This window comes from Strix uralensis, chromosome 15, assembly GCF_047716275.1.
Source record: "Strix uralensis isolate ZFMK-TIS-50842 chromosome 15, bStrUra1, whole genome shotgun sequence".
Lineage (NCBI taxonomy): Eukaryota > Metazoa > Chordata > Aves > Strigiformes > Strigidae > Strix > Strix uralensis.
The window spans coordinates 13,250,616-13,274,296 of NC_133986.1; the positions used below are offsets into that span (position 1 = coordinate 13,250,616).

The window sequence follows — 23,681 nt, forward strand, 5'->3', positions numbered from 1 at the left end:
GAGACTCAGTCCCGGCCTTCTGATTGGCCGCTTCTCTCTTCCCACCTCATTGGCCCGCCGGGGCATGGGCCGTGCTTGATAGCGTCGCTCGCTATTGGCTAGCGTGGAAGAAGTTCCGCCTCCCGCAGACGAGCAGGAGAGCGACCCAATAGGCGCGTGGCGGCTGTACGGCGGCCGGGAGAGTGGAGGGGAAGATGGCGGTGCTGGCGCCGCTGCTGGCGCTGCTGTACTCGGTGCCGGGGCTGTGCCGCTGGCTGGCGCGTCCCTACTACCCGCTCTCCGCCCTGCTCGCCACTGCCTTCCTGCTCGTCCGCAAGGTCCCGCCGCTCTGCCAAGGCCTGCCGTCCCAGCGGGAGGACGGCAACCCCTGCGACTTCGACTGGGTGAGGCGGCACGGCCCTGCCCTCGGCTGGCACCCCCCGGGCCTGGGTCCCCTCCTACCCCTACAGCGCAACCCCCGGGTCTGCCGCCCGCCCCAGTCCGCGCGCCCCTGAATCCCCGGCCCAGCTGAGGGAGCGGGGAAGTGCAGCAGCCACTGGCGTTGCTCTGCCGGTGCCGTCCCACTGCTGAGGCGGGAGGGGATGGGAGGCTGTGCCCATCATGGCAGGGGCACCCCCTCGCCTTGCTGTCTGCCCCTCAGGATTCGGGAGGGAGCAGCTTCAGGAGGCAGGGAGCTGGCAGGGACTTGGGGCCAGCAGGGCCTGGCACGGCCGCTCGTCCCCGTGCCAGGCTGGGCCAGGAGCAGCCTGACTGCGGGAGGGTGGTGCGGCTGCAGCCGTGCTGGTGGCCACTCCCAGGCTCTGCAGCACTGGGCGGCAGCAGGGTCCCGTGGGTGCCTCCTGCTCATGCTGTCTCTCCTGTCGCAGCGGGAGGTGGAGATCCTCATGTTCCTCAGCGCTATAGTGATGATGAAGAACCGACGCTCCAGTAAGTCAGAGCCTGTGCTGTGGGGCAGGTGTGGGGGGCTGTGGGGCTGCTTATGGGTCCTCCCCCAAAGAGCTGGATGGGTTGGGATCCCCTCAGGATCCCCCCTGGTCCTCTGGGGGCATCTGGCCCCATCTTCTATCCCTCTCTTCCTTCCCCAGTCACCGTGGAGCAGCACATCGGGAACATCTTCATGTTCAGCAAAGTGGCAAACGCCATCCTCTTCTTCCGCCTTGACATCCGCATGGGCCTCCTCTACCTCACGCTCTGCATAGGTGAGCCGTGCCGGGGGGAGCCTGTGGCGCTGGGGGGGGCAGCGGTGGTGCCCCTTTGGCATGGCTTGGCCTGCCCTTAGCACCTGCTGTGCCTGCCTGCCCACGCTGCCTGGCTGGAAGGGCCAGAGCTCGCTCTCGCCATGGGGTTGGCCTGTGGCCTTTGTTGGTGGAGGAGGATGCAGGTGTGAGGAGGAGTCTCTGGTCTCGGGGGCAGTGGTGGGCAAGGGGGTGGCTCAGGAAGCACCTCGAGGGGGATATCTGTCTGCCCCAGAGCTCGCTCTGCCTTGGTTCCCCTGGGCTGCTCTGGGGGGCTCAGGGGCACTGTCGTTGCAGTGTTCCTGATGACCTGCAAGCCCCCCCTCTACATGGGCCCTGAGTACATCAAGTATTTCAGTGACAAGACCATAGATGTGAGTATCCCTTCCCGGGGGGGTGTCGGGGGGCTCTGCCTGCTGTCCTGCACTGAGCCCTGCGCCCCTGCGGCAGGAGGAGCTGGACCGGGACAAGCGGGTGACCTGGATCGTTGAGTTCTTCGCCAACTGGTCCAGCGAGTGCCAGTCCTTTGCCCCCATCTTCGCTGACCTCTCTCTCAAGTGAGTGGCGCTGGCCGGGGGCCTCGGCGAGTCGCGGGGCTCGTGCCCAGCCCCTGCAGTTGCCCACGGCACTCACAGCCACATGTCCCCGTCCTCCCCAGGTACAACTGCTCGGGGCTGCACTTCGGGAAGGTGGACGTCGGTCGGTACACGGATGTCAGCACCAGGTCTGGGGGCAGGCGGCCTGGGCAGCAGTGCCAGGGCAGGGTCCCTGGGAGCCCCCAGCCCCCTCTGCCCGCCTGGGGGTCACCGCCGGCCTCTCCCCCTCCTGCCACAGGTACAAGGTCAGCACCTCGCCCCTCACCAAGCAGCTGCCCACCCTCATCCTCTTCCAGGGCGGGACAGAGACCATGCGCCGGCCCCAGATCGACAAGAAGGGCCGGGCCGTGTCCTGGACCTTCTCCGAGGTGGGGTCCAGCCCCGGGGGCAGGATGGGGCTTGGCAGCCAGCCGGGGCCCGGGGAAGGGTCGGGGGGTTGCGGGGGGCCCCGGGGGTGCTGACGCTGCCTCTCGGCCACAGGAGAACGTGATCCGGGAGTTCAACCTCAACGAGCTCTACCAGAAGGCCAAGAAACAGGCGAAGCCACGGGAGGAGGGGCCTGAGGAGCCCCCCGGCCGCCCCGACGGGGAGACCAAGAAGGACAAGTAGACGCTGCCCCGCGCTGTCACCCCTCACCGTGTCACTGTCACCCGCGTGACACCGGCCCCACGGGCCCTGCCTGGGCCCGCGCTGGGTGGGGGAAGGTCCCGGCTGAGCCCCACGGGAGCCCCCCCGCCCCGTGGGGTGGGACCCGCTGCGGGCAGGGACAGGCAGGGCCGCGGGACAGACCCGGCCCTCGGTTAACGCTCATCCTCATCGCTGACAATAAACGGTCCGTGTCCGTGTCCGTGTCCGTGTCCGTGTCCGTGTCCGTGTCCGTGTCCGTGTCCGTGTCCGTGTCCGTGGGCTGGCGCGGGGGACCCGCGGCCTGTCTGGGGGCGGGGCTTACCGCCGGAGGCGGGGCCTCCGCGAAGGCGCCGCCCTGCCATTGGCTGCACGGTGGGGAGGGGGAGCGGCGGGCGCGCGGGCGGAACCACTGACTCAGCGGCGGGGGGGTTGTCAGCGCGGGCCGGGCCCCCCCCACCGCTGACGCGGGAAGGGCCGGGGGGTCCCGCGGGGAGCAGCGGGGTGTTAGCGCGGCCCGGCCCGCGGGCTCCGGAGCGCCGTTCAGCCCCGATTGCCCCTTTCCACCTCCGCCACCCCCCCCCCCCCCCCCCCCCCCCGCGGGCCCGAGTGGCGGAGTCCGGCGCGGCGCCCCCGGCACGTGGTCGGCGCGGCAGGTAGGAGAAGGCGCGGCCGGGGGCTCCATCCCCCGGTGGCGGGACCCGGGACCCCCTTTCCCACCCGCACACCGCGGCGGGATTCCTGGGGACCCCCCTTCCCGCCCTCCATCGCAGAATCCCAGTGGGGGACCCCCCCTTTCCCGCCCCTGGGGGATCCCCGGGAACGCGCCCTTCCTGACCCCCCCCCCCCCCCCAAGCAGGATCCCTGCGGGGACCCCCCTTTCGCCCCCCGCCCCCGATAGCGGCACCCCCGGGTCCCCGCCTTCCCGCTTCCCACTGCGGGACCCCGGGGTGCCCCCCCGCCCTTGCCCAGTCCCCCCCCGCCCCGCGGCTCTCCCCAGGATGGCTCCCCGCGGGAGGAAGCGCGGGGCCCAGCAGCAGCCGCCGGCGACCGAGGCACCGGAGCCGGCCGGAGCCCCGCAGAAACGGGCCCGTGCCCAGGGCGACGGCAGCCCGGGGGGCACCGGCCCCCGTGTCGTCATCGAGCACTGGTGAGCCGGCCCGAGTGCCAACGGGGCGGGGGGGGTGTCCTTGGGGCGCCCCCACGGGGGTGCTGACCCCGCCGTGTCCCCCCAGCAAGAGCTGACGAGTGTTCGGGCGCAACGCGGCGGCGGTGAGCGAGGCCCTGCGCGGGGCCGTGGCCCACCTCCCCGTGGACATCAACCCCCGGCAGCCGCGCAGGAACAGCTTCGAGGTGTCCCTGGTGAAGGAGGACGGCAGCAGTGAGTGGGGGGGGTAAGGGGGGGCGGCGGGGGGCTCCCCGGCACCCCTGACCTTACCCGCCTTGCCCTCCCCAGCCGTGGAGCTGTGGAGCGGCATTGGGAAGGGTCCCCCCCGCAAGCTCAAGTTCCCCCAACCGGAGGCTGTGGTGGAAGCCCTGAAGAGCAGTTTGGCGTAGAGGCGGCAGCCGGGTGAGCGGGGACGGGGACAGGATAGGGATGGGGACGGGATGGGGACCACACGCCAACCACCCTCTACCCACAGCCAAGCCGGGACCGGCACCCGCGGCACGAGCGTCCATGAAGAGGCGAGATGAAGTGGGGGGCACCCGCCAGCCCCAGTCCCGTCTCCGATGCTGCAGCTCGGCCGCCAGCAGCCGGACCCCCCAGCTCCCCCCGCATCCCCCCCTGTGCCCCCGTTGTTCCCCAATAAAGCTCGGCAGCCCCACGGCACAGCTCTGCCAGTTCCAGCGCTTTATTTCAACACCACGCGGCCTGGGGCTGGTGCAGCCCCTCCGCCTGGGGTGAGGGCAGCCCTGCCTGCATTGCCCTGAGCGCAGGGGGGCAGAGCCGGCCCCCTAGGTGAGAACGTCCACCTCCTCCTCATCCGACTCGGATGAGGGGCAAGGCCAGACGCAGACGGTGCCGGGGGGCAGGCACGGCTCCACCGACCCCACATCCACCTCCTCCTCCTTGGGGTCACCTGGGGGGTTTCCCAGGGGTACCACCTGCCCGCAGCTGTGCTGGGGTGTGGGCAGCACCCGGCCCTGCTTCCTCCGGGCCGCCCAGCGCGGGGAGCCCCTGCGCGCTTGCCCCAGTGCGCCCCCATCTTGGGGGGGCCGCGGTTCTGCCACACCCCTAGCGCCAGGCACGGTGGGGGACTGCTTCTCCCTCACCACCTCCCAGCACCCCTCCTTCTCCACCTTCCGCAGCTTCACCCGCCTCAGGGGGCTGGAGCACGTGGTCCCCAGAGAGTGTGGCTGCCCCTGCGGGGGTTCCCCGGTGCTCCCGGGGAGGACACCAGCACGGCCGGGCTCAGCCCCGCCAGCCGCCGCCAGGGGGGAGCCGTGCTGGGGGGGCTGCAGGCAGGAGCGGTTGAGGTGCCGCTGGGGTCCTGGCCTCACCAGGCGTCCCCCCCAGAGCTGCAGTGACTCAAGCTCGGTGATGCGGAGGCGGCGGGCAGCTGCCAGCACCTCCTGCACCTCCTCCTGCGTGGCCTCCAGCTCGGCTGTGTAGAGAAAGCCCACCAGTTTGCGCAGCACCCCAATCTTCACCCCCCTCAGCTCCAGCACCACCCTGTGACCCCGGGGGGGCAGCTCCCGGCCCAGCTGCTCCATGAAGAAGGGGCTGCAGACTGAGAGGACGCAGCAGTGGGCCACCACCGCCTCACCTGAAAAGCAGTAGCATCTGTCACTGCCCTGCAGCCCCCCCCTGCTGCCCGCTGCTCTCCCTGATCCTCCCTGGGGGGCTGCAGGGACCCTGCCTGCCGGTCCCTGAGCAGCTGGGGGGGCCAGGCTGCCCGCTCACCTTCGGCCTGCAGGACCACGTCGCAGAAGACATCGTCTCGCTGCTGCTGCTGGTGGAGGTGCTGGAAGGCCGTCCGGAGCATGCGCGTGCTGCGGTAGAGCAGCCTCCGGGTGCGCGACGGCGACCCCATGGCACCCTGCGGGGACACGGGGATCAGCTCCTGCCGCCCCCGCCTCGGCCTGGCCCGGGGGGTTTGGGGCTGGGCCGCGGTGGGGCCCGCGGGTCCGTCCAGCGCCGCTGCAAAGGCCGCGCCGGGCCCCACGGGCCGTGCGACGCCCCACGTGTTCCTGCGGCTCCGCTCGGCCACCAGGGGGCGTCAGCCACGGCGGTTTTCGGGGGAAAAAGGGCGGGTTTGGCGCCCTCGGCCTGTCCCCGGCCTGGGGCGAGGCCGCAGGCCCCTGGCCCCCGCATACCTGCCGGCGTGGAGATGGCGGGGGTGGGGGGGGTGGAGGCTGCCGCCCAGAGGCCGGGCACCGGCACCGCACGGGAAGGGGCCGCGGCCTCGCGCCCGCCGCCTCACGTGGCCCGGCGGCTCGCCCCGCCCCGCCCCGCCATTGGCCCGCCCCATCAGCCAATCGCGCCCCTCCCGCCAATGGCGGCGCGGCTGGGGCTGCGGCGGGAAGGCCGTGAGGATGGCGGGTGGCTGAGGGAAGGTGGATCACCCGCCATGGCGGCGGCAGAGCGCTGTGGGGGTGAGGGCTGGCTGCCAGACCTCCACCGCCACGGCCTTCCCGGCCATTTCCCTCAGCCCTCGAGCCGCGGTGCCTCTGCACAGGCCTGGAGACTAAAGCTCGTGGTCTGTTGCAAAATGGCGTTCCCCGTGGGGTTTTGCCAAACGCAGCCCCTGGGCTTTGGAGCCAGCAAGGTGGCAGGATGGAGCCCTGCTGCAGGCTGGTCTGTGCCCGCCCGGCCAGCACCCCCGGGGCAGGGGTGCAAGGAGACAAGCAGGGGGACGGCCCACCCTGTCCCAGGCTTCGCCCTCGCTTCTGCAGCGGTACAGGCACGGCAGCCGAGCCATGATGTGAGGTAAGAGCTCCGTGTCGTGCTGGTCACTGTCACTATGGCGCTGAAGCACACCAGATGAGTAACTGGGGAGCGTGCTGTCTGCAGAGCAGCTCTTCCTGGCAGGGTGGCACTGGAGTTCATTAGTTCGGAGCCCTGCAACGGGCCTTGTTTTGGATTTCCAAAATCTATCGCGGCCTTGTGTGTGAGAAATGGCGTTTTTGCGGCTCGCTGACGCCCCTTGGGAGGAGCGGGGCACCCACACAGGCAGCAGGCTTCTGAAGGGGAAGATTGATGGAGGGTATTTTGGAAGCAGTCCTTCATGCAAACGACACTGCCTACTTAGTTTGAAAGTATTTTGTCATTTTATAAAGCATCCATTGTAAAAACATCTGCGTCAGTCACTCCACACACATGAACAACAATTATAATAATCCCAGCCCGATTGCCCGGAGATACTAGCAGTTCTTACAAACAACCAAAGTGGGAGGAAATTTCAAGAGCTGCAGAAGAATAGGAGTCTAAATGACGCCGTAGATTTTAAACCTACAAAGTTTTCAAAGGCGGTACCATCCCCTGATATTTTCTGTGGCTTTGCAGATGGATTTTCATCTGGTTTGACATGTGAGGGTGTTTGGTTTTTTTCTCCATTTTTTCTGCATGCACAATGGATGCAGACCAAGAAGGAAAGTGCCTGATGATGGGTCTGGGCCAGCGGCTGCTGAGGTTAGTGGCAGTCTTTCCACTGACCTCGGGTGGCTTGGAGTCTGGCCGTAAATACCAAGGGATACAGCAAAACAAGTAATTTCATATCAAAGTGCTATCATATGCTCATAAAAATAGAAGAAAAATAGAGATGTTTCCTCCCCCTCCTTGCAATCTTTCAGAATTACAATGATTGGAGCTGTCACTTGGGAAGCTTGAATTCACCAGGAGCGGATGGATCCAGATACTGATTGAGGCGCCTGCCTGCCGCTTTCAGAGCCCGGCTACCGCTGCCTCATGTTTTTAAATCCATCCCCAGGCTGGTGATCTGCCTGTGGGCCCACGTCGACCCCTGCACCCTTGGTCGCATCCCTGGAAAACTCCCCATGGGAAGCACCTTCACCTCCAGAGAAGACCTCCGCAACCCGACAGAAGAGTCAGAACTGGCCCCAGGACCCAGCGAAACGTCTGGACTTCTCTGCTGCTGCGTAGTATTTTCTGTTGTGCCCCAACCACGCTGAGACGGCAGAGCAGGGAGAGGGGGAGTTTGCTGAGTGGGGATCAGAAGCAAAGCTAAGAGGAAAACCCCTCCCTCTCCATCCAAGGCCAAGGTGCAAGCGGATGCTCTGACAGGGAGCCTGCAAGTGGGGGACATCAGCACTGGAAATCACTTCCCAGCCGGGGGAGCCAACCAGGGCAGAGATGTCAAGGGAAAGACACAGAGCCAGTGTGAAGTGAAATTACGAAATCCCAAGGCACTGGCATCAGAGGACTTCCCCTCATGGTCAGCAGGTGAGGCAACGTCCTGAGGACTGGAGAAGCGCAAATCTTTGGTCCTGGCTCGGGGACAGGACTCGCTCCCCTCATCCAAGCTCGCCTGGTGCCTGCACAGCCCTGCTGCAAAGGGAGACGGAAGAGCTGCCCTCGCTTTGCCTGCTTTGCCAAGAACACCAGTCGTCAGGAGGGGAGAAGTGCCTGGAGTCTCCTCCCTTTCATGTGGCTTGAGAAATCCCCTACCGGGCCAGGAGCAGAGGCCGAGGCCTTCACCGGCTGTGGCGGAACGAGCCGCATTTGCTCGTCCACCCCAGGGAGGATGCCGAGGCACGGCTGGGCTCTTCCCTCCTCCTTGTGTCCTGCTGTGTCCCTCTTCCCACTCCCGAGGCCATTCCAGAGGCAGGGGAGATAAAAGGGTGAGCAACCCTTGTCTGTCCCTGTCCTGGGACACACTCGGGGCTACCGGCAGCTCTTCTGTCCGCAGGAGGAGCAGAGAGCTGGCCGCTGCAGCCTCGAGTGAGGGGAGAACACACCCCCTGCACCCCCAGCAGGGAGCACAGGTGGTTTGGAGGCCCCGTGGGCTCCTCAGGTGACAGATGACAGGAGGGACAAAGTCCCGCAGCTCCAGCCACGTTAGTTGTGCTCACACTGTGCAGAACAGCTCCCACGCGTCCTCCTGTGAAAGGGCAGAGTCCACCCTTGCCGCACAAGGCTCCGTGGCCCGTGGAAAGTGTTTTTCAGGTGAAACGTGGCACAGATACTCCTCTGCCTCATGGGCCCACCGTGGGCAAAGAGATCCCCATGTCCTGCAGCAGCGGCCCTACAGCCAGGGCCGGAGCTGTCGCATGGTGTGTCCCGTGGCAGCGAGTGGGAGCGGGGCCCGGCGGCGGCATTGGCAGGGTGAACGTCACGCTTCCTGCGGCGGGGGCAGAGCGGGCGGCGGGCCCGGGGCCGGGGCAAGCCTGCAGGCCCGGGGTGGGGTGGGCTCTCTGAGTCAGGCTCAGCACTGCCCGAGGGCTCGCTGTCCTGCTCACAGAGCCGCTTTCAGGCAGCCACACGCGACCCCGGGCCAGCACAGGCGACAGGCCCTCCACTTTGAGACGGTTTTAGTATTTCACAGAGGCGACAGCACTAATCCCTGTCACGCAAAGCCCAGTCCTCTGCTGCACCCCCAGCAGCTGCGGTGCCGCCTCTCCCTCCTCACCAATACCCTTGTCTGCCCTTAAAATTTACTGATAAATGCTCTGGCAATACCAGCAAACACTCCCATTGTAGATACACAAAAGAGGCCTTTTAGGAGTGTACTTTTATGAGTACCCAAACCCAAATAATCTACACTGGGAAAAGCACCGACACCCTTTTGTCCCATTGATCCCTTTCTTTAGACACCAATGTCTGTATTTGGTGACAGAATTTTCTGGCTAAAAATATGTGACTGTAGCTCTTGCCGCCACACCAGCAAAACGTGTAAGACTGTGAATGTTTCTGTCCACCTTCAGGCGCTCAGGAGCCGGCTACCTGCGGCACAGCCCTTGCCTTGCTGAGGCCAGGACTCCGGCGCCTGTCCTTGGCGGGTGGCTGGGCACAGCCCTGGGTGACTCAGTGGATCGGGAATGTCACGCCAGGTTTATCTCCTGGTGGGATTCACTGGGGAGGGGAAGGGAAGGTGGCTCAGCCCGGAGGTAGCCTAAACATGCGCTGGTTATCCAGGCTCCAGCGGCAGTTGATAGGAAGAGAAGCCTCCCCACAGGAGAAGTCCTCTCCTCCCGGTGTCTCCCAGGCCCTCAAATCAGCAGATTCTGAGCTGGTTTCTTTAAGAGAAAGGAAATTATCATCTTGGATCTCACAGCCACGATTGTTTTCCAGCAGCGTCCCCTTTGCAGTGCAGGAGCTGCCTCTGTTTCCCTGTTCTTGAGAGGTACCTCGTACCTTGCTGCGGCTGCCGCAGAGGGAAGGACGGAGGCAGAGGGGCATGGCTGGGAAAAGAGCTGGAGCTGGAGAGAGGAAGAAGCAGAGACTGTGGGTAGCGATGGATCGTTGTGGGGCTGGGAGGGAAGGAGATTTCTGTGCATGTTTCATCATTTGCATGTTCGAGCAACAGATGTAGCAGGAATTTGACAGTCCAAGGGCACGATGGGATGCGGCCGGGTCAGGTGTCAAAGGTGAACGTGGGCCGGTCTGCAGGCAGAGGAGAGCCGGGCCCAGCAGGAGCAGGCGGGGGCAGGTACCAGCTTTCCTCTGACTTGGTGCCATGCTGAGCACGTGGAGCTGCCAGACGTGGCTCCGGAAAGGTCTCAGGGTGGACTGTGGACTCGCCTTGTCGCCTGGCATCTGAATTAGGGCTGAAGGGTTCCGGCAGCCCCGGCTTCCCTCCTGCCCTTGTCCGATGGATGAGCCATTTCACCCCCCTGGTGCCACACTTCCCCTCGTGCAGGGGGAAGACAACAACCTGTCGGGATTCCCATAGGAAAGGGGCTGCGGAAGTGCCTCATTATCCTGGTGGAGAACAATGCAGGCCACCTCTCTGAACCGCCTGCGCTGGACGTGGAGACAGCAGCCTCCCCTTCCTCCTGCCCTCCGCCGCTGGGAGCACTGATCTGTCCTGTAAACAAGTCGTCTTGCTCTGTTCCGGTGGCAGCTGCGTTTTCTGGGCGTCTCATCTGGATAAGGCATCAGCAGCGCTGTAGGATGGATGAAAGGGGAGCGCAAGATGTTATTGCACGTAATTGCTGTAAAAGGGCAAATTCTCCCATGCTGGTAACACATCTCTGCTTCCCAGGAAGCAGTGGGACGACGCCTCCGGCACAGCAGTTCTCTCCAAACAAGAGCGCGATGTGCTGCTGGGTGAGCCGGAGCCGGAGCATCGGGGTTCAGCCCGCCTCCCGCAGTAACCGTGCGCGGCTGGGTGTTCCGGCAGCGGCCGCGCAGGCTGAGCCGGGAGCGGGGCTGACAGCGTGCTGACAGACCCCGTCCAGTTCCATCCCGCAGCCCTCGGGACAGGAGGAGCTCGCCCGACTTCCGAGAGATCTGACTCCAGCTCCAACTCGGAGCCGGCAGACACGTGTTCGCAACGCCACCTTTCATCTTTGAAGAAACTGAAGGCTTTGAAGGCTGTTAAATTTCTGGGCTGATTGAAATGGCAACAACGTGGCCGCGTGCCAGGCGCAGCGGAGGCTGCCCTGGGCTTTCTGCACTTGCCTGCTGTCTGTGTCGGGCGGCCGTCGGCCGTGCGCTCCCCCCGCGTCCCTGCGCTCGCCCGCAGAGGTGAGGCCTGAGCAGGGCTCCTGCACCCCGATCCTGGGCACCCGCTTCCCCCGGGGCAGGGCGGGGGCGCCGGGTCATTCGGGAGGGGGAGGAGGAGCACCGCAGGCCGCGCTTGGAATCCGCTTGTGGCCTGAAACAATTTGTGAGCGGGTGTGGAAAGCTCGGTCGGGGATTCCCCCGCTCCCGCGGCCGAGGGCTCGTGCTGGTTTCGGCCCCGCTTTGCGCGGGGCAGAGGGTCTGCGGGAGCAGCCCGGCCCGCGCCTGCGCCCCGCTTGTCCCAACAGCCAGGCAGGGCCCTCCAGGGCCTGTCCCGGCAACCGCGGGGGAGCGCCGTGCCCTCGGGGGTGTTGGAAATCCCTGGGGCGGGCAGGCGGGGACTCCTCGTCCCAGGATGAACTGCAAGAGCCTCCCTTCTCCCTCCTTGTCCCCAGGACTCCAGGGACGCACCCACCTTCCTCCCGTGTGGGCGAAGAGGAGGGGAGGGCAGCCGATGTTTATCTGCAATCTGGGAGCAGTCCTCGCTCAGGGCACAGGGCTCATCCTGGGTGACAACGAGGACGAGGGGGCACGGGGAGAAGGTCTCAGCTCCTTGCTGTGGTGTGGAGAAACCTCCCCCCTCCCCGGGGCGAGTGGGGCACAGCTCTCCCTGCTCCTTCCACCAGCAGCTTGGCTGTTCTGTTTCACAAGTCGAACGTCAGGGAGGGTTTGGGGGTCCCATGCCCTGATAATCCCCTAAATGTGCCCTTCACATGCGCTGGGTCCCATTTCTCCTCGTTATTGCCCCTTGCGTCATCCCCAGCAAACCCCACCCCCGCTGGGGCATCACCTTCAGACATCCCCGGGCTGCTGCTGCCTCCCCCCACCTCCTCCTCGCCTCACCGAGCATATTTACACCGAGAATCACCTGTCCCCACCCAAAACCTTCCTCAACTCTTCCTCTTGTCATTATCTTACCAATAGTTGGGCAATCAGGAGCGGGCGGGATTCTCCCGACCTGAACCGCGCCAGGCCAGAGAGGAGGCAGAAAACCATCCCCTTTGGGGGCCCTGGACGGAGACTCCCTCGGGTGAGCGGGAGGGGGGACGGGGCAGGCTCTGGGTCACTTCCTCGCCCCTGGGAAGGGGACACCCCGCCAGGTGCAGGAGCGCTGGCAGCAGCTTCCCGAGCTCCGTGGGCCCTGGGACCTGGCGCTGCTCCCTCCCAGAGTGATGCTCATTCTGCAGTTGCATTTCTTTGCCTGAATTAGCTGTAATTATTAAACCTCACATCTAAATTTCCCGATCTGCTGCGAAAGGCACTGCCAACGCCGCAACGAGCCCCCACGCCAGGCCCCCCGCACGCCTCCCCCCCCCATCTTATCAGTGCCAGCCCCCTGTGTCTGCAGCCCCGCGGCTGCCCACGCGGCCTTGCCCATCCGAGGGGGCCCCAGAACCGGCCACAGTCCCCTCCGCGGGGCCTTCGGGTCCCCCCGGCCAGGCTGGTGGCAGCTCGTTTGTCCCCGTGTGTCCCCCCCCAGCTGCGCTGGTGGGGGCAGAATCCGCCCGGGCCGAGCTGGGGGGCTGGCGGTGCCCCCCCCGGACGGGCGTTGGGGCTCCCACCGGCACCGCCGCCCCCGAGCCAGAGGGGCAGGGTGACCCCCGGGGGGGTCTGCACCCAGTCTGCGTCCCCCCCCAGGGTCCTGCTTCTGGGCAGATGCCACCCCGGGGGGGATAGGCCGGGCAGGGGGATAGACCCCCCGGGACAGACCCCCGGCCCCGCCCGCCGCTGAGCTCCTCCCGCCACGGGTGCGCGGCGCGCTGACGCCAGGGGGCGGAGCCGCCGCCCCGCCCCGCCCCGCCCCTCCGGACCAACTTCCATTTTAGGTGCGGGAGCGGCGCGGGGCGCACGGCGCGGCCAGGCCCGGCCCGACCCCCCCGGACCGCTCCGCTCCCCCGCGCCCACGGACCGGCCGGCGGGGCCCTAGTCGCCGCTCCCGCCCCTCGCCGGGCGCCTCTTTTCGCCTCTCGCCGCGGCGGGTCCCGGTGGAGCAGGACGGACGGCCGTGCCGCCGCGGGGCGGGACGCCCCCACTCACCCCCCCCGCCCGCCCGCCGAGGAGCCCGGCCACGGTGAGTCCGGCCACGGTGAGTCCCGCGTTCGGCGCCGCCGCCTGCCCGGGGAGGGGGGAGGGGAGCCGGTACGGACCGGCGCCTGCCGGGCGCCGCACGCCCCCGCGGCGGGAGGAGGGGGGGGGGCGGGCCGGTCCTCGCCCTTCCCCCGGCCCTCCCGGCGGGGCCGCGGCCCGGGCGCGCTCGGCTGCCGGGGCCGGTCGGTGCTGGGCCGCTGGGGCCCGTCGCTGCCCGGGAGCCGGGTGCCAGGCGCGGCCGCGCCCCGCGGGACCGGCCGCGGCGGCGGTGCCCGGCCCTGGTGGGGGCGCTGACGGGGTCCGGGCGCCAGCGGGGAGCGACACAAAGGCGGCTGGGCCGGGCGGCCGCCCCGCTCCCCGCCCGCTGCCGCCTCCGCCGCTCGCCCTGCCCGGAACAAAGGCAGCCCGTGTGCCAGCTTCCCGCGGCCGGCACCGGCCGGGCCCCCCACCCCCCCGCTCCCTTTGTGCGGGGGCCGCCGCTCGGCCCCTCGGCGGGGTCTCTGCCGGGCGCGGCCCCGGTCCCGGCTCTGCCTCCCGGCGGCAGTCCCGTCCCGGCCGCCCGGGCTCGCCTCGGCCCGATTGAGGACGGGCCTATCCTCCGGGATCTAATTTGCCTGCGCCTTTGTTCCGGCGGGGAAGGAGCCGGTGTGCCCGGGGAGGGTCAAGTGTGCGGGTGGAGCAGGCAGCTTCCTCCCGCGGCCAGTCCCGGGGTGCGATGGCTCCGAGGTTAAACCCAGCCCAGCAGACCCGTGCGCCGGACCCGCGGCTGCAAGTGACACCGAAATGCGTCCGGGGAGGCGCGACCCTGGAGCGCTCAGGCCCCGGGCTCAGCCGGCTGCTGTTTCTTCAGCTCCCGCTGGCCCCCCTGTCATTTAGCAACAGCCTCCCCCCGCTGCCCAGCGCCTTTTGTGCGAGGAGTCGGTGACCTTGTGCGGCGTTGCCTTCTGCAACGTGGGCGCTCCCCTTCCTCAGAGCGTTGCAGAGAGGAGGTTCAGCTTGGGGTAAATGTGTGAAAGTTTGGGTGGCCCTCTGTCATGAGGGCGGCTGGCATCTGCAAGGCACAGGCTGGCCCACCTGGCAGAAGGGAAGCGAGGCACCTCTTACACTCCTGGGCTTCGAGTGAGGGAGCCTGGACAACAAAGCTTCGTCTGATTGTTGGAGAAGAGGGATGGACCTCCTGGAGGTGCCTCCCTCTCTGGCAAGGGCTTGGTGCCCAGGTTCTTCCCGGAGACTGTGACAATGGCGCTAATGGGGGTTATCTGGGAGGCCTGGGCTGTCCTTGCCCTGATGGGGAACCGATGGCAGGGCTGAAGCCTCCTGTCCTCGGGCGGTGGCACCCAGCCTTGCCCAGGCCTCTGCCGAGCTGCTGGAGAGCCGGAGGGGAGTGTCAGGGCACACATGGGACTGCCTGGGCACATGGTGTGTCATGGTGGGATCTGACTACAGCTGCTCGCAGTTCCACCTGATGTCCCCCGTGCGCCGCACGGATGTGTTTGGACTCGGCTGCCCAGTTCTTGATGTGGAATCGTGAACAAGCTTGTCCTCGGCTTTGCAGGGAGCAGGGAAAGCTCAGCACCTCCAGGACCCAGGCGTGCTGGGAATCCTGTAGTCAGTGGTCACAGCTTGCGTTTGAAGCTTCCATTTCTGTGCCTTGCTTTTCCTCCTCCAAGAAGCTCTCCTGGATGTGGCAAGGTGGGGTGAGCAACTGGTGACTCGCAGACTCCAGTCTCCGATGCCCGCAGCACACACAGGAGTGTGTGACAAATCTGCAGAGCCTGCTGCTGGAGGAGCAGGGCGCGTCCCCCGGGTCCGGGGGAAGCTGTGTGCTGGGAAGAGCCCGAGCAGGGGGATCATTAGTCTTCCCCATGGTTACCTTCCCTGCTCTGTCCTGCTCCCAGTGCTTTCTTGAGGCAGGTTCTCTTACCTGTTGGTGTTTACTCCTGCACTTTAAAGAAAAAAAAAGGGAGCTTTTAAAAAGCTGTTTTCCTTCCACTTGACTGAACTTGGCCGGGACTCTGTTGCATGCAAGTGACTGTCCTTCGCGACGTGCAGCATTTGCTGGAATCTTGCACGGAGCCTTCCTGGAAGGGGTGGGAGGATGAAAGCGTTCACTTAGTGGAGCGTGCTGGGCTTGCCTGTGCTGCCACAGAGGGGTGAGCCTCCTCCCTTCCGACTCGGAGGTCAGGCCCCAATCTTTGTGGTTGAGCGGCCCTTGAGGCCATCCCTTCCCTAAAGATGGGCTGGGAGTCAGATGAATGGTCCAGCCCAGACCATGCAGCCAGTGTCTCTGTCCCCAGATTGCCTCTCATCTCTTCCCTCCCGCAGCCTCTGGCGTGGAGATAAGACCTTGGTCCATTGTATCTGTGCTGGGGGTGGCTTTAGAACACCCAGAAAATAATAGTATGTCTTGGACCATGCCTGGAAGGCTGTTGGCTTCTCAAAATAGCTTACCAATGTCTGTGACCTTAGGGGAGAGTGCTGGTTAAATCTCTTGGTTTCTCTTCCCAACAACCCCTCATAACTGTCTCTTATTTACTGCTGGCAAGGACAGAGCCCTTTCCCAAGACTGCGGTGTTACTGTCTCCAGGGAAGTACAGAGCTCTCCTCCTAAGAACCCAGCTCTCTGCAGTGTGGTTGTTTTTCCCCCATCCCTGCCTTGCTGACAGCGAGAAGTAGAACCACGGAGCTGGTTTGGGTCCATAAAAGGCAACAGGTGTTGCCTGGATGTGGTGACAAAACCCAAACCTGTTGGGTGATTCAGGCAGCTCCTCAGTGTGTGACACAGGGCTTGGCCCGCGGAGGAGGTTGTCCTCTGGCACGGAGTGCAGGAATGCGTCTCGGCGTGAGGCTGTTGGAAAGGGGCTGGATTTACGGGCTGTCGACCAAAGTCCTTGAGTTCCCCAAGGTGGCCACAGCCTTCTCTTTGCTTCTTACCATCTGAGGAGGTGATCTGGGGGGGGAGGAAACTGCTTCTTAGAGGCTGTTCTTGTACTGGAAACTCCCAGCAGCGGGCTGATGAGTCTGTCCGGCTCCTGCCTGTCTTGTGCTTGTTGCTAATCCGCCTTCCTTCCCAGCCGGGAAGGCTGCTGGTGTTGCGTCGCCTGGTGCTGCTGGTTCAGCACAGGCGTGCCTGTCCCTGTGCTTCCCCTGCCCGGTGACTGCTGCGTGCAGGGCTTGACCTGGAGATTAATTTGCTCTGTCGTGTTCCCGTGTGACCTCAGCCTGTTGGGTGGGCTTCAGGGTGGCAATGGGTGCCGTGTGATCCTTCTGCAGTGCTGCTCCCTGTCCCCCTTTCCCTGTGGAGGAAGGGAGAGTTTTCCCCGTGCGGGTTACTGCTTCCTCATTGTGGCCCGTAGGAAACCGCGTGGAGGGGTGAGGTGGCTGCTGGCTGTGGGGGCAAAACAGTGACTAAGGAGCACGGGCTGCTAGGACGGGTGACCCTTAACCAGGGTGCCCATCGCCTCTGCTTTCATCTGCTTTTTCCAGCCCAGAGCGGTGAGCTGTAGGTCGGAGGCTGGCAGTGGGACAGGCGGCCGTGGGCCTTGGACGGAGCTGGGAGTGTGCAGTCTCCATGCCAGCCTCCCCTGTTCTTGGGGAGATGAGCTCCCTGCAAGGGGGCAGTGACAGAGGAACAGAGGGTGCCCGGGAGCTTGTCCCCGTGTCCCTAACAATCCGCGGTGACTTAGCCCGGTGGAGCTCTTACCCACTGCAAAAATGCTTGTGCCACAGTGGGCCTGGGGGCCTGATCCAGGCTGAGCACTCTGCCCGTATGTTTAACAGTTCGTTACCCAGATGTTTGTGCTGATGGGCGATCAGGATCGCTTTTGTGAAACCCCAGCCCTGGCCTTTTGGCGTGGCAGGAGGTGGGGCTGGCTCTGAGGCCGCAGAGGCGCTGCTGGGGTGTGGGTGGGCGTACAGGCATCCTGCCTGGCTGCTGTGCTTAGCAAAACAGTCTTGGTGGGGTGCTTGTCCAGGCCAGGAGCGACTGGCTTTCCAGCACAAGCAAGGCAGAGTCTGGGCAAATCGGGGTGGCGGGGTGAGCCCTGGGAACAGCTCTCCTATAGCCTGGCCGGGGTGGTGCAGTCCTGGGAGCACTTTTAAACATCTGCAGCTCCCGGGCTGGTATGAGGGCATCCCCACCCGGCCGCGAGTGGGCTGCCTTCCGTGGCGGCAGCCTGCGAGGGCCAGAGCTGTTACTGTGCCTCCATCCCAGCTCCGACTGCTCCTGTTCCGCTGGGCGTTGGCCCCAGTTATAGCGAACGCTGCTCAAAGTTCACCGTCTTCCTGCTGCCAGCCCCTTCTGGGCGTGAGGAACCTGGGAGCAGTGTGAGCCTTACCTGCTGCTTCCCTGGGAGCTGGCAGCATGGAGCAGGGCTGCCCGTGCAGTGTGGGGGGTGGAGGGCAGCTGGGACATGGCGGGGAGCGGGCGCCAAGTTTCTCTCCCCTCTTGCCTCATGAGGCCTTTGCCACTGCAGAAGCATCTCCTCGAGTTGCCCTCCTCTCTCGTCTCACGCAGCTTTTGCAGTGGCAGAAGCACCTCCTGGGTAGGAGGGCGATCACCTGGGGTGAGGAGGGTGTGCTCCCTCCCGGGAGTTAGGTGGCCCTGTGCGGGAGTTGGATAGCCCCAGAGTCGATGAATATGGAGAACTGAGTCCCACCCTGGCCAGGAGGAGCAAGGTGTCTCGTTGTCCTCAGCTGACGTGTTTCCCTCTCATCCCTGTCTCGTGTGGTGCTCGGGCTGGTCTTTTCTGAGAAGAGCTCCCACATCTCTCAGCTGCTTCCCCACTGGTGCTCCCAGCTCCTCTCCTGGCCCAGTAGGAAAGGGGCAACGGTGGTGCTGGGCAGCTTGCGCGCGTGGGTCGCTGCGATGGGTGGGAGGGAGTGTGTTGAACTGCAAAGACGAGTTTTTCCGACCTGGAAGGGTGGGTCACCGGTCGTGTTTGCATGCTGCTGGCAGGCCCCTTGCCCAGTGGAGTAACACATTCTTGCGAGCGTGTTGCTGCACGCAGCGCTGCTTGCCATGCCTGGCTCTGGCTGCAGGCGGGCTGACTCGCTGCGGGGGGAGAGATGTCATCCCGCCTCGCGCTAACCGGGGTCTGATGGGGGAGGAGGGGGACAGCCCGGGGGTGCTTCTGGGAGGAATCGTCTCTGATGTGGGGAGGCCACCTGCTCCAGGCTGGCTCTGTAGCCCTCCCTCTCTGCTTCTCTTTTTCTCTCTGCTTTCACCTGCAGGAGGGAGCTCCCAGGGCCCTGCAGCTCCCCTCCAGAGCACACTGGTGTGGCAAACGGAGGGATCTGCTCTGCCTTGATCTCTGCCCTGTGTCTGTCTCCTACAGCTGTCCTGGGTGGGAAACCACTTCCCTTCTCTATTCTCCTTCCTTGGGTAGTGAGAGGAGCTGCCCTGGGCAGGGCGGGTGGATGGGCCTGGGGAGCAAAGCAGCGGCAGCAGCCCTGTGCTGTGAGGAGGGCTTGTGGCTCAGCTTCCCAGGGGTGTCCCTGTCCTGCCTCCAGGAGCCTTGGGAACACCACGGAGTGGCCCTGTTTGTGCCTTTTGGCTGGTGGAGTTGTGCAGATGAGGTGTGTGAGGGGAGGCTGGAGAGCAGCAGCGCATGCTCACGTGCGGTCTTAGTGAGCAGATGTCTCACTGGAGTTACAGTGTTAGTGCCTCCTCAGCAGGTAACAAGCCCATCTCTAGGGCACAGTGGGCACAGCATGTCCTCCAGGGGTTGGAAAACAGAGTCTTCCATCCTCTGCTTGTAGGATACTCCCGGCCCTGGACAGGAATGCGGATACCACCATGGATGAGGAGCCCTTGGATGCATTCCCTGGAGGCAGGATGCTTCCAGCACACTGGCTGGGTGCCGGGTCTCCTGGGTGGACCATGCCGACTGCCGGGCTGGTGGTGCCCGTGCCTGGTGTTCCCGGCCTGGTTCCAGGGCGTCTGCATGTGGGCTGGGGGCAGCGGGGAGCGGCCCTTGGCAGGACGTTGTGTTTAGAAGCTTACAGGAAAGGGAAGTCACGATGTCATCTCCCGTCTGACCAGGAAACGCAGGTTTCCTTCCCTTCGGCTCGCGCAGGAGCCTGGGAAGCCGCTTCTCAGCAAGCGGGTTGGGGAGCAGTAGCCAGATGTGGCACCAGCAAACAATTTGGGCAGGGGACTGGGGTAGAATGAAGTCCCACTGTTCCTCTGAGCATGGCCTGGCCTCCTGTCTTGATTGTCGCTTGCTGAGGTGTATGAGCACTGGCTTGTGCCAGCCCATGCGTGCACCTTGCCTGGCCATGGGCACTAAGGGGGCTTGGAGCACTGTGGGGGACTTGCCGTTGCCCTGCAGCAGCCCCCTTCCCCACCCCCAGCCATGATTCAGTCCCTGGCTCCTGCCTGATGCTTCTCCGGTGGCTTTCCTTCACCCATTCATTACTCCTCTTGGCAGGGCCCTCCAAGTCGGCTCCGAGTGCAGACGCACGCATGCAATTAGAGAGCAGGGCACCTGATGAGGTCATGCCGAATGGAGCTGGGGTTTTCAGCCCGGCCCCTGCGTGATTCGTGCTGTGACTCAGCCTGCTGGCTGCCCTACCTGCCCGGGGAGCCTGGGCTGGCCAGGGCGAGGGGAGGGCAGGAGGGTCCTGTCTCTCCTGGGCGGCTCCCTCGGGCTGCCCCTGCAAGGGTGGCTCGGCTTTATCTCAGCAATTCCCTGCCTGCTGCTCCCGCACCCAATGCTACTTCACCGCCTGCCTGTTTGCTCAGCCTGGGGAGGGGAGAGGTGTGTGGTGTGTCTGGCTGAGGGAGGGAGCCCTGTCTGCCTCGAGGTGACCTGTGCTCCCCAGGGTGGAGGGGACGGGAAGACCCTTTGTGGGGTTGCTGGGATGGGGGGGCCCTGGGCTCCTGCCCCTCTCCATGTTCCTGGTCGCGGTGGCTGGAATGCTCCTCACAGGGCAGGTGGGCAGCGCAGGCTGGCTCCCGGGCCGTGTGCTCTGATCCAGCCAGCCCTGCGGTTCCCATGCAGCTGGTGGTGTGATTCCCGCTATGCTCCCAGTCCTCTGTGCCTTTGTGCATTGGCCAGAGCAGAGTAATGAGCTGGGCTGGGCCCTGGGCTGCAGGTGCCAGGAGAGGAAATGATCTCAAGTGGCTTGCCTCGGAAGAGGGACGTGAGGCTGCGGTGAGGGCTGTGTGCTGGGGAAGGGGGCCCAGGTCCGTGTGTCTGGGTGCCAGGCTGGCACCGGTTGTCTTGCTGCTCTGCATCCCGGGCTCTGCTGGCAGGGCCGCTAAGCTGTGGAATGGAGGGAGCCTTCCCTTAATCCCACTGGGAATGCTGGCCCCGGCTTGCAGGCTCTGCCTGGGGGCAGCCAGCAGCAGATGTGAGCCCTCGAGGAGCTAAATCTGCCCCGGGGACAGTGTGCCGGAGCAGCTTCACCCATCTGTTGTGCCCTTGTCCCGCCACTCGGGCTGGGGGGAGGCAGCTCCTGCCGTGCTGCAGCCTCGGATTTAATGGAGGAGGACTTTGCTCCCTGGGCCTTGCCAGCACACCCCTTATCTCTGCGGAGCTGGGCTGGTGTTTGTTTTTGCTGCGGGAGAGCCGCAGCTGAATGGGAAAGTTCAGGCTGGCAGTGGGTGGGGGCAGAGGCAGTGGTGTGGAGGGAGCCTGGGGGGCAGCACTGACCTTCAGCGCAGCGCTGGGGTTCAGGCCGAGCCCTGCGGGCGTGGGGATGTCTCGTGTCCCCATCTAGGTGGCTGCCGTTCCCTGGGCGCAGCGGGGAGCCGGGTAGCTGCCCCACCATCCCACCGCTGATCTGCTGCTCCCCGGGCTGGGGTGGCGGGGCCGGGGGGCTGCTCCCTGCCCCCCGCGGGGCCCAGCAGCCGCCTGGGTGAAGCAGGAGCCCGATGGCTGCCGGAGCGCGGCCTGCCCCGGGAATGCTCTGGCCCCGTTCCCAGAATCCGGCGCTGGGTGTTTGTTTGCTGCTGCGCCCCTGAGGTCTGGTGCTACTGTGACAGGAAGCGGGAACGCCGGGGGGAGGGAGGCAGGCCGGCCGGGGATGTGCCTCTGAAATCCCTTTGTCCCTGCCGAGTGTTCAGCTGCGAATTCCCACAGAGAGGAGAGAGCCGCCTTTGTGCTGCTGAAGGGCTCCCAACATGCGAATCTCCTGGGCCCAGGGGCTGGGGGTGCGAACCGTGAGGCTGGTGCCTGCTTGGTGCGGAGGGGCAGCGGGGACCCCGGCCGTACTGCTCTCCCCGGGGTGGGGGGACCCGTGCAGCGGTACCCCGCGGGAGCGGGGCTCTTGGGGCATCCTGGGGCAGCTGGCTGCCGTGGGATGTGGCTGGCAGGAAGGCTCTGGCCCCGTGGCTGTCCCGCTCGGGGATTGTGGGTGGACGGCGTCTCCGCCTGGAGCCCGGCGGCTTGGCTGCCGTCCTGCAGGGAGGGACGCTTGTCCTCGCCTCCCCGAAACCACCGAGGGAAGCTCAGTCCCTCGCTTGCCGTGGAGCTGCCGGCGCTTCCCTGGGCAGCACAGAGTGTCGGCGGCTCTCCTGGCCTGCCTGCAGGTCTCACTCGGGCCCAGCTGGGAGGGAAGGAGCTCGTCCCGTGCTGTGTCCCGTCTGTGCTCGGGAGGGTGCAGAGCAGCCCCCCTCGCGTGCCCCGGAGGACAGCTGCTCTGCAGCCGCATGGCTGGCATACCAGCAGAACAAGCCCTGCTCTCTGTGGCCGACCCCACGCTGCTCCTTCCTCCTGCTGGCCCCGCTCGGCTGCTGCCTGCTGTCCCACCGGGGCGGTGAATGGCACCGATGTGGTGACCTCAGCTGGGCCGGGGATGGATCCCTTCCCCGGGGGATTGCTCACAGTGTTTCGCAACCCCCAGCTGTGTCCAGACCTGTCCTTCGGACCTGATCGGTATCGTGCATTCTCGGGCTGCCTGCCCTTGCTGGGGGGAGCTACGCGCACGCCTGCTTCCTCCCCTCTGCCAGCAGCGTGGCCCCACCCTGACCCTTATCTGTCCTTTATCCTTGCTGGCTGCTGGCCCGGTCCCTTCTGAGGTGCAGTGCCGCGTCCCTGCCTGCATCCCCACAGGTAACTCCCCTCTGGAGTGAGGCTTTCCCAACCCAGCGACGTGGGCTCCGTCCGCGGCGCTGGGGGCAGCAGCCAAGGCAGACCGGGTAGCCATCCCACCACTGATCCCGCTGCCGGTTCAACCAGTTGGGTGTGACGGGCGGAGGCGAGCGGCTGCTTCCCACTCCCTCCCTGCTGCAGCCCCGGGGCGGCCGCTCCTGGCAGTTCACCGGGTGCCTTGGGCATGGCTCCCCGGGGAAGGTGGGGCTGGGCCGGGGCCGGCCTGAGGCCGTGTCGAGTAGCCCTTTCCCACCCCACGGTCTGCCTGTCCAAAGTCCGTTGTGCCTGTGCTCCGTAACCTGCCCGCGGGAGAGCCCTTCCCGCAGGGCTGGGGACCCAGCAGGCGACTGAAGCCCTCGGCAGGAGGTGGGAGAGCCTCGGCCCTGGAGTGGAGTCTGACGGGGCTCGGGCAGAGCGAGCAGGAGCTGCACAACCTGGGAGCAAGGACGCATCTGCCTGGGCAGGTGGGTGCGGAGGGAGCTGGCAGTGCTGGGCGCAGGCACCTTCCTGCCTCTGGGGTGTTGGGAGAGGAACAGCCATGGCCAAAACTCTCCATCGCCCGCACAGGGATGTGGGAGCTACCACCCAGCATCAGCTGCCCTGCTTCCCCTGAGGGCTGTCGAGCTCTCCTGAGCTGAACGAAGATGCCAGTGAGGTGGGATAAGCTTGGGCCCGCGGGCTCTGCCCAGTGCCCTCCTGGCTTCCTGCACCTTGGCTCGCGTTAGTGCTTGCTGCCTTGGGCAGGCTGAGGTCTAAGGACTGATGTGTGAGCCTGGACCCTGTGCTCAGGGGGGTGGAAAGATGCCAAAGATGCCAGCTCATTTATTTTTTAGCTAATTGAGACTGACCAGAAGCCTGTGGTGAATTAGCAGGGCTGTGAACCTGTGCAGAGCAAGCAAGTGTAATGCACTGCAAGCGCTCGGACAATTGCAAGCTTGAATTATTGATGGGGTTTCTGTTTTTCCTAAGTGCATCATGATAGGCAACTGGAACCAGGAGAATTTGTTGCTTCCTCTCTCTCTCTCTTGAGGATGGGGGGTCTGGTGCTCAGCACTGTTGATGTTTGCTTTTGAAAGGGCAGCAGCCAGCTGGCTCTCCTCAGAGCCCCTCAAATTGATGGGGCAAGGAGAATTATTTGAGCAATGTTGCCATTTTTCCTGTCTAGTCGGTGCTGGGACTGCATTGGAGAAGGAACAGTATTCCTCAGGCAGTGCATCCCTTCTTGTCAGCATGGTGGGTGGGTCTGGCCGGGGACCCCAGAGCTCCTGGTGTCCCTGCAGGGGCTCAGCCAACCCGGGTGAATGCCTGGGACCTTCCTGGCTCTGACCACGCTGGTGGTGATGAACTGGAGAAG

The 23,681-nt window shown here is 65.3% G+C and overlaps 3 protein-coding genes across 8 annotated transcripts in view; all 3 read left to right on the forward strand.

Annotated features, from left to right (window-relative positions):
- The first annotated feature begins 142 nt into the window (after window positions 1-142).
- Window positions 143-2,678, forward strand: TMX2 (thioredoxin related transmembrane protein 2). The gene is made up of 8 exons (XM_074885322.1): window positions 143-383; window positions 867-927; window positions 1,086-1,199; window positions 1,533-1,609; window positions 1,686-1,792; window positions 1,894-1,959; window positions 2,070-2,199; window positions 2,312-2,678. The coding sequence occupies exons 1-8, from the start codon at window positions 195-197 to the stop codon at window positions 2,438-2,440; spliced, it is 873 nt and encodes a 290-aa protein (XP_074741423.1). The 5' UTR covers window positions 143-194; the 3' UTR covers window positions 2,441-2,678.
- A 206-nt stretch (window positions 2,679-2,884) lies between these two features.
- SELENOH (selenoprotein H) lies at window positions 2,885-4,286 on the forward strand. The gene is made up of 5 exons (XM_074884633.1): window positions 2,885-3,111; window positions 3,456-3,605; window positions 3,691-3,836; window positions 3,912-4,025; window positions 4,099-4,286. The coding sequence occupies exons 2-4, from the start codon at window positions 3,457-3,459 to the stop codon at window positions 4,010-4,012; spliced, it is 396 nt and encodes a 131-aa protein (XP_074740734.1). The 5' UTR covers window positions 2,885-3,111; window position 3,456; the 3' UTR covers window positions 4,013-4,025; window positions 4,099-4,286.
- Window positions 4,287-12,973: 8,687 nt separating this feature from the next.
- CTNND1 (catenin delta 1) overlaps window positions 12,974-23,681 on the forward strand; it is a 30,923-nt gene continuing 20,215 nt past the window's right edge. For 4 of the 6 annotated variants that reach the window (XM_074884287.1, XM_074884288.1, XM_074884283.1 and 1 more), the window contains exon 1: window positions 12,974-13,227. The gene's annotated coding sequence lies outside the window, so the exon portion shown is untranslated. Of the gene's footprint in view, window positions 13,228-22,705; window positions 22,792-23,681 lie in introns of those variants that run through there. The other 2 variants (XM_074884284.1, XM_074884285.1) reach the window with 2 other exon arrangements.

Coding starts and splice junctions, on each gene's coding strand:
- TMX2 (XM_074885322.1), top strand. CDS start 195: ATGGCGGTGCTGGCGCCGCTGCTGGCGCTGCTGTACTCGGTGCCGGGG. Junction 384..866: donor ACCCCTGCGACTTCGACTGG/GTGAGGCGGCAC, acceptor CTCCTGTCGCAG/CGGGAGGTGGAGATCCTCAT. Junction 928..1,085: donor GATGAAGAACCGACGCTCCA/GTAAGTCAGAGC, acceptor TTCCTTCCCCAG/TCACCGTGGAGCAGCACATC.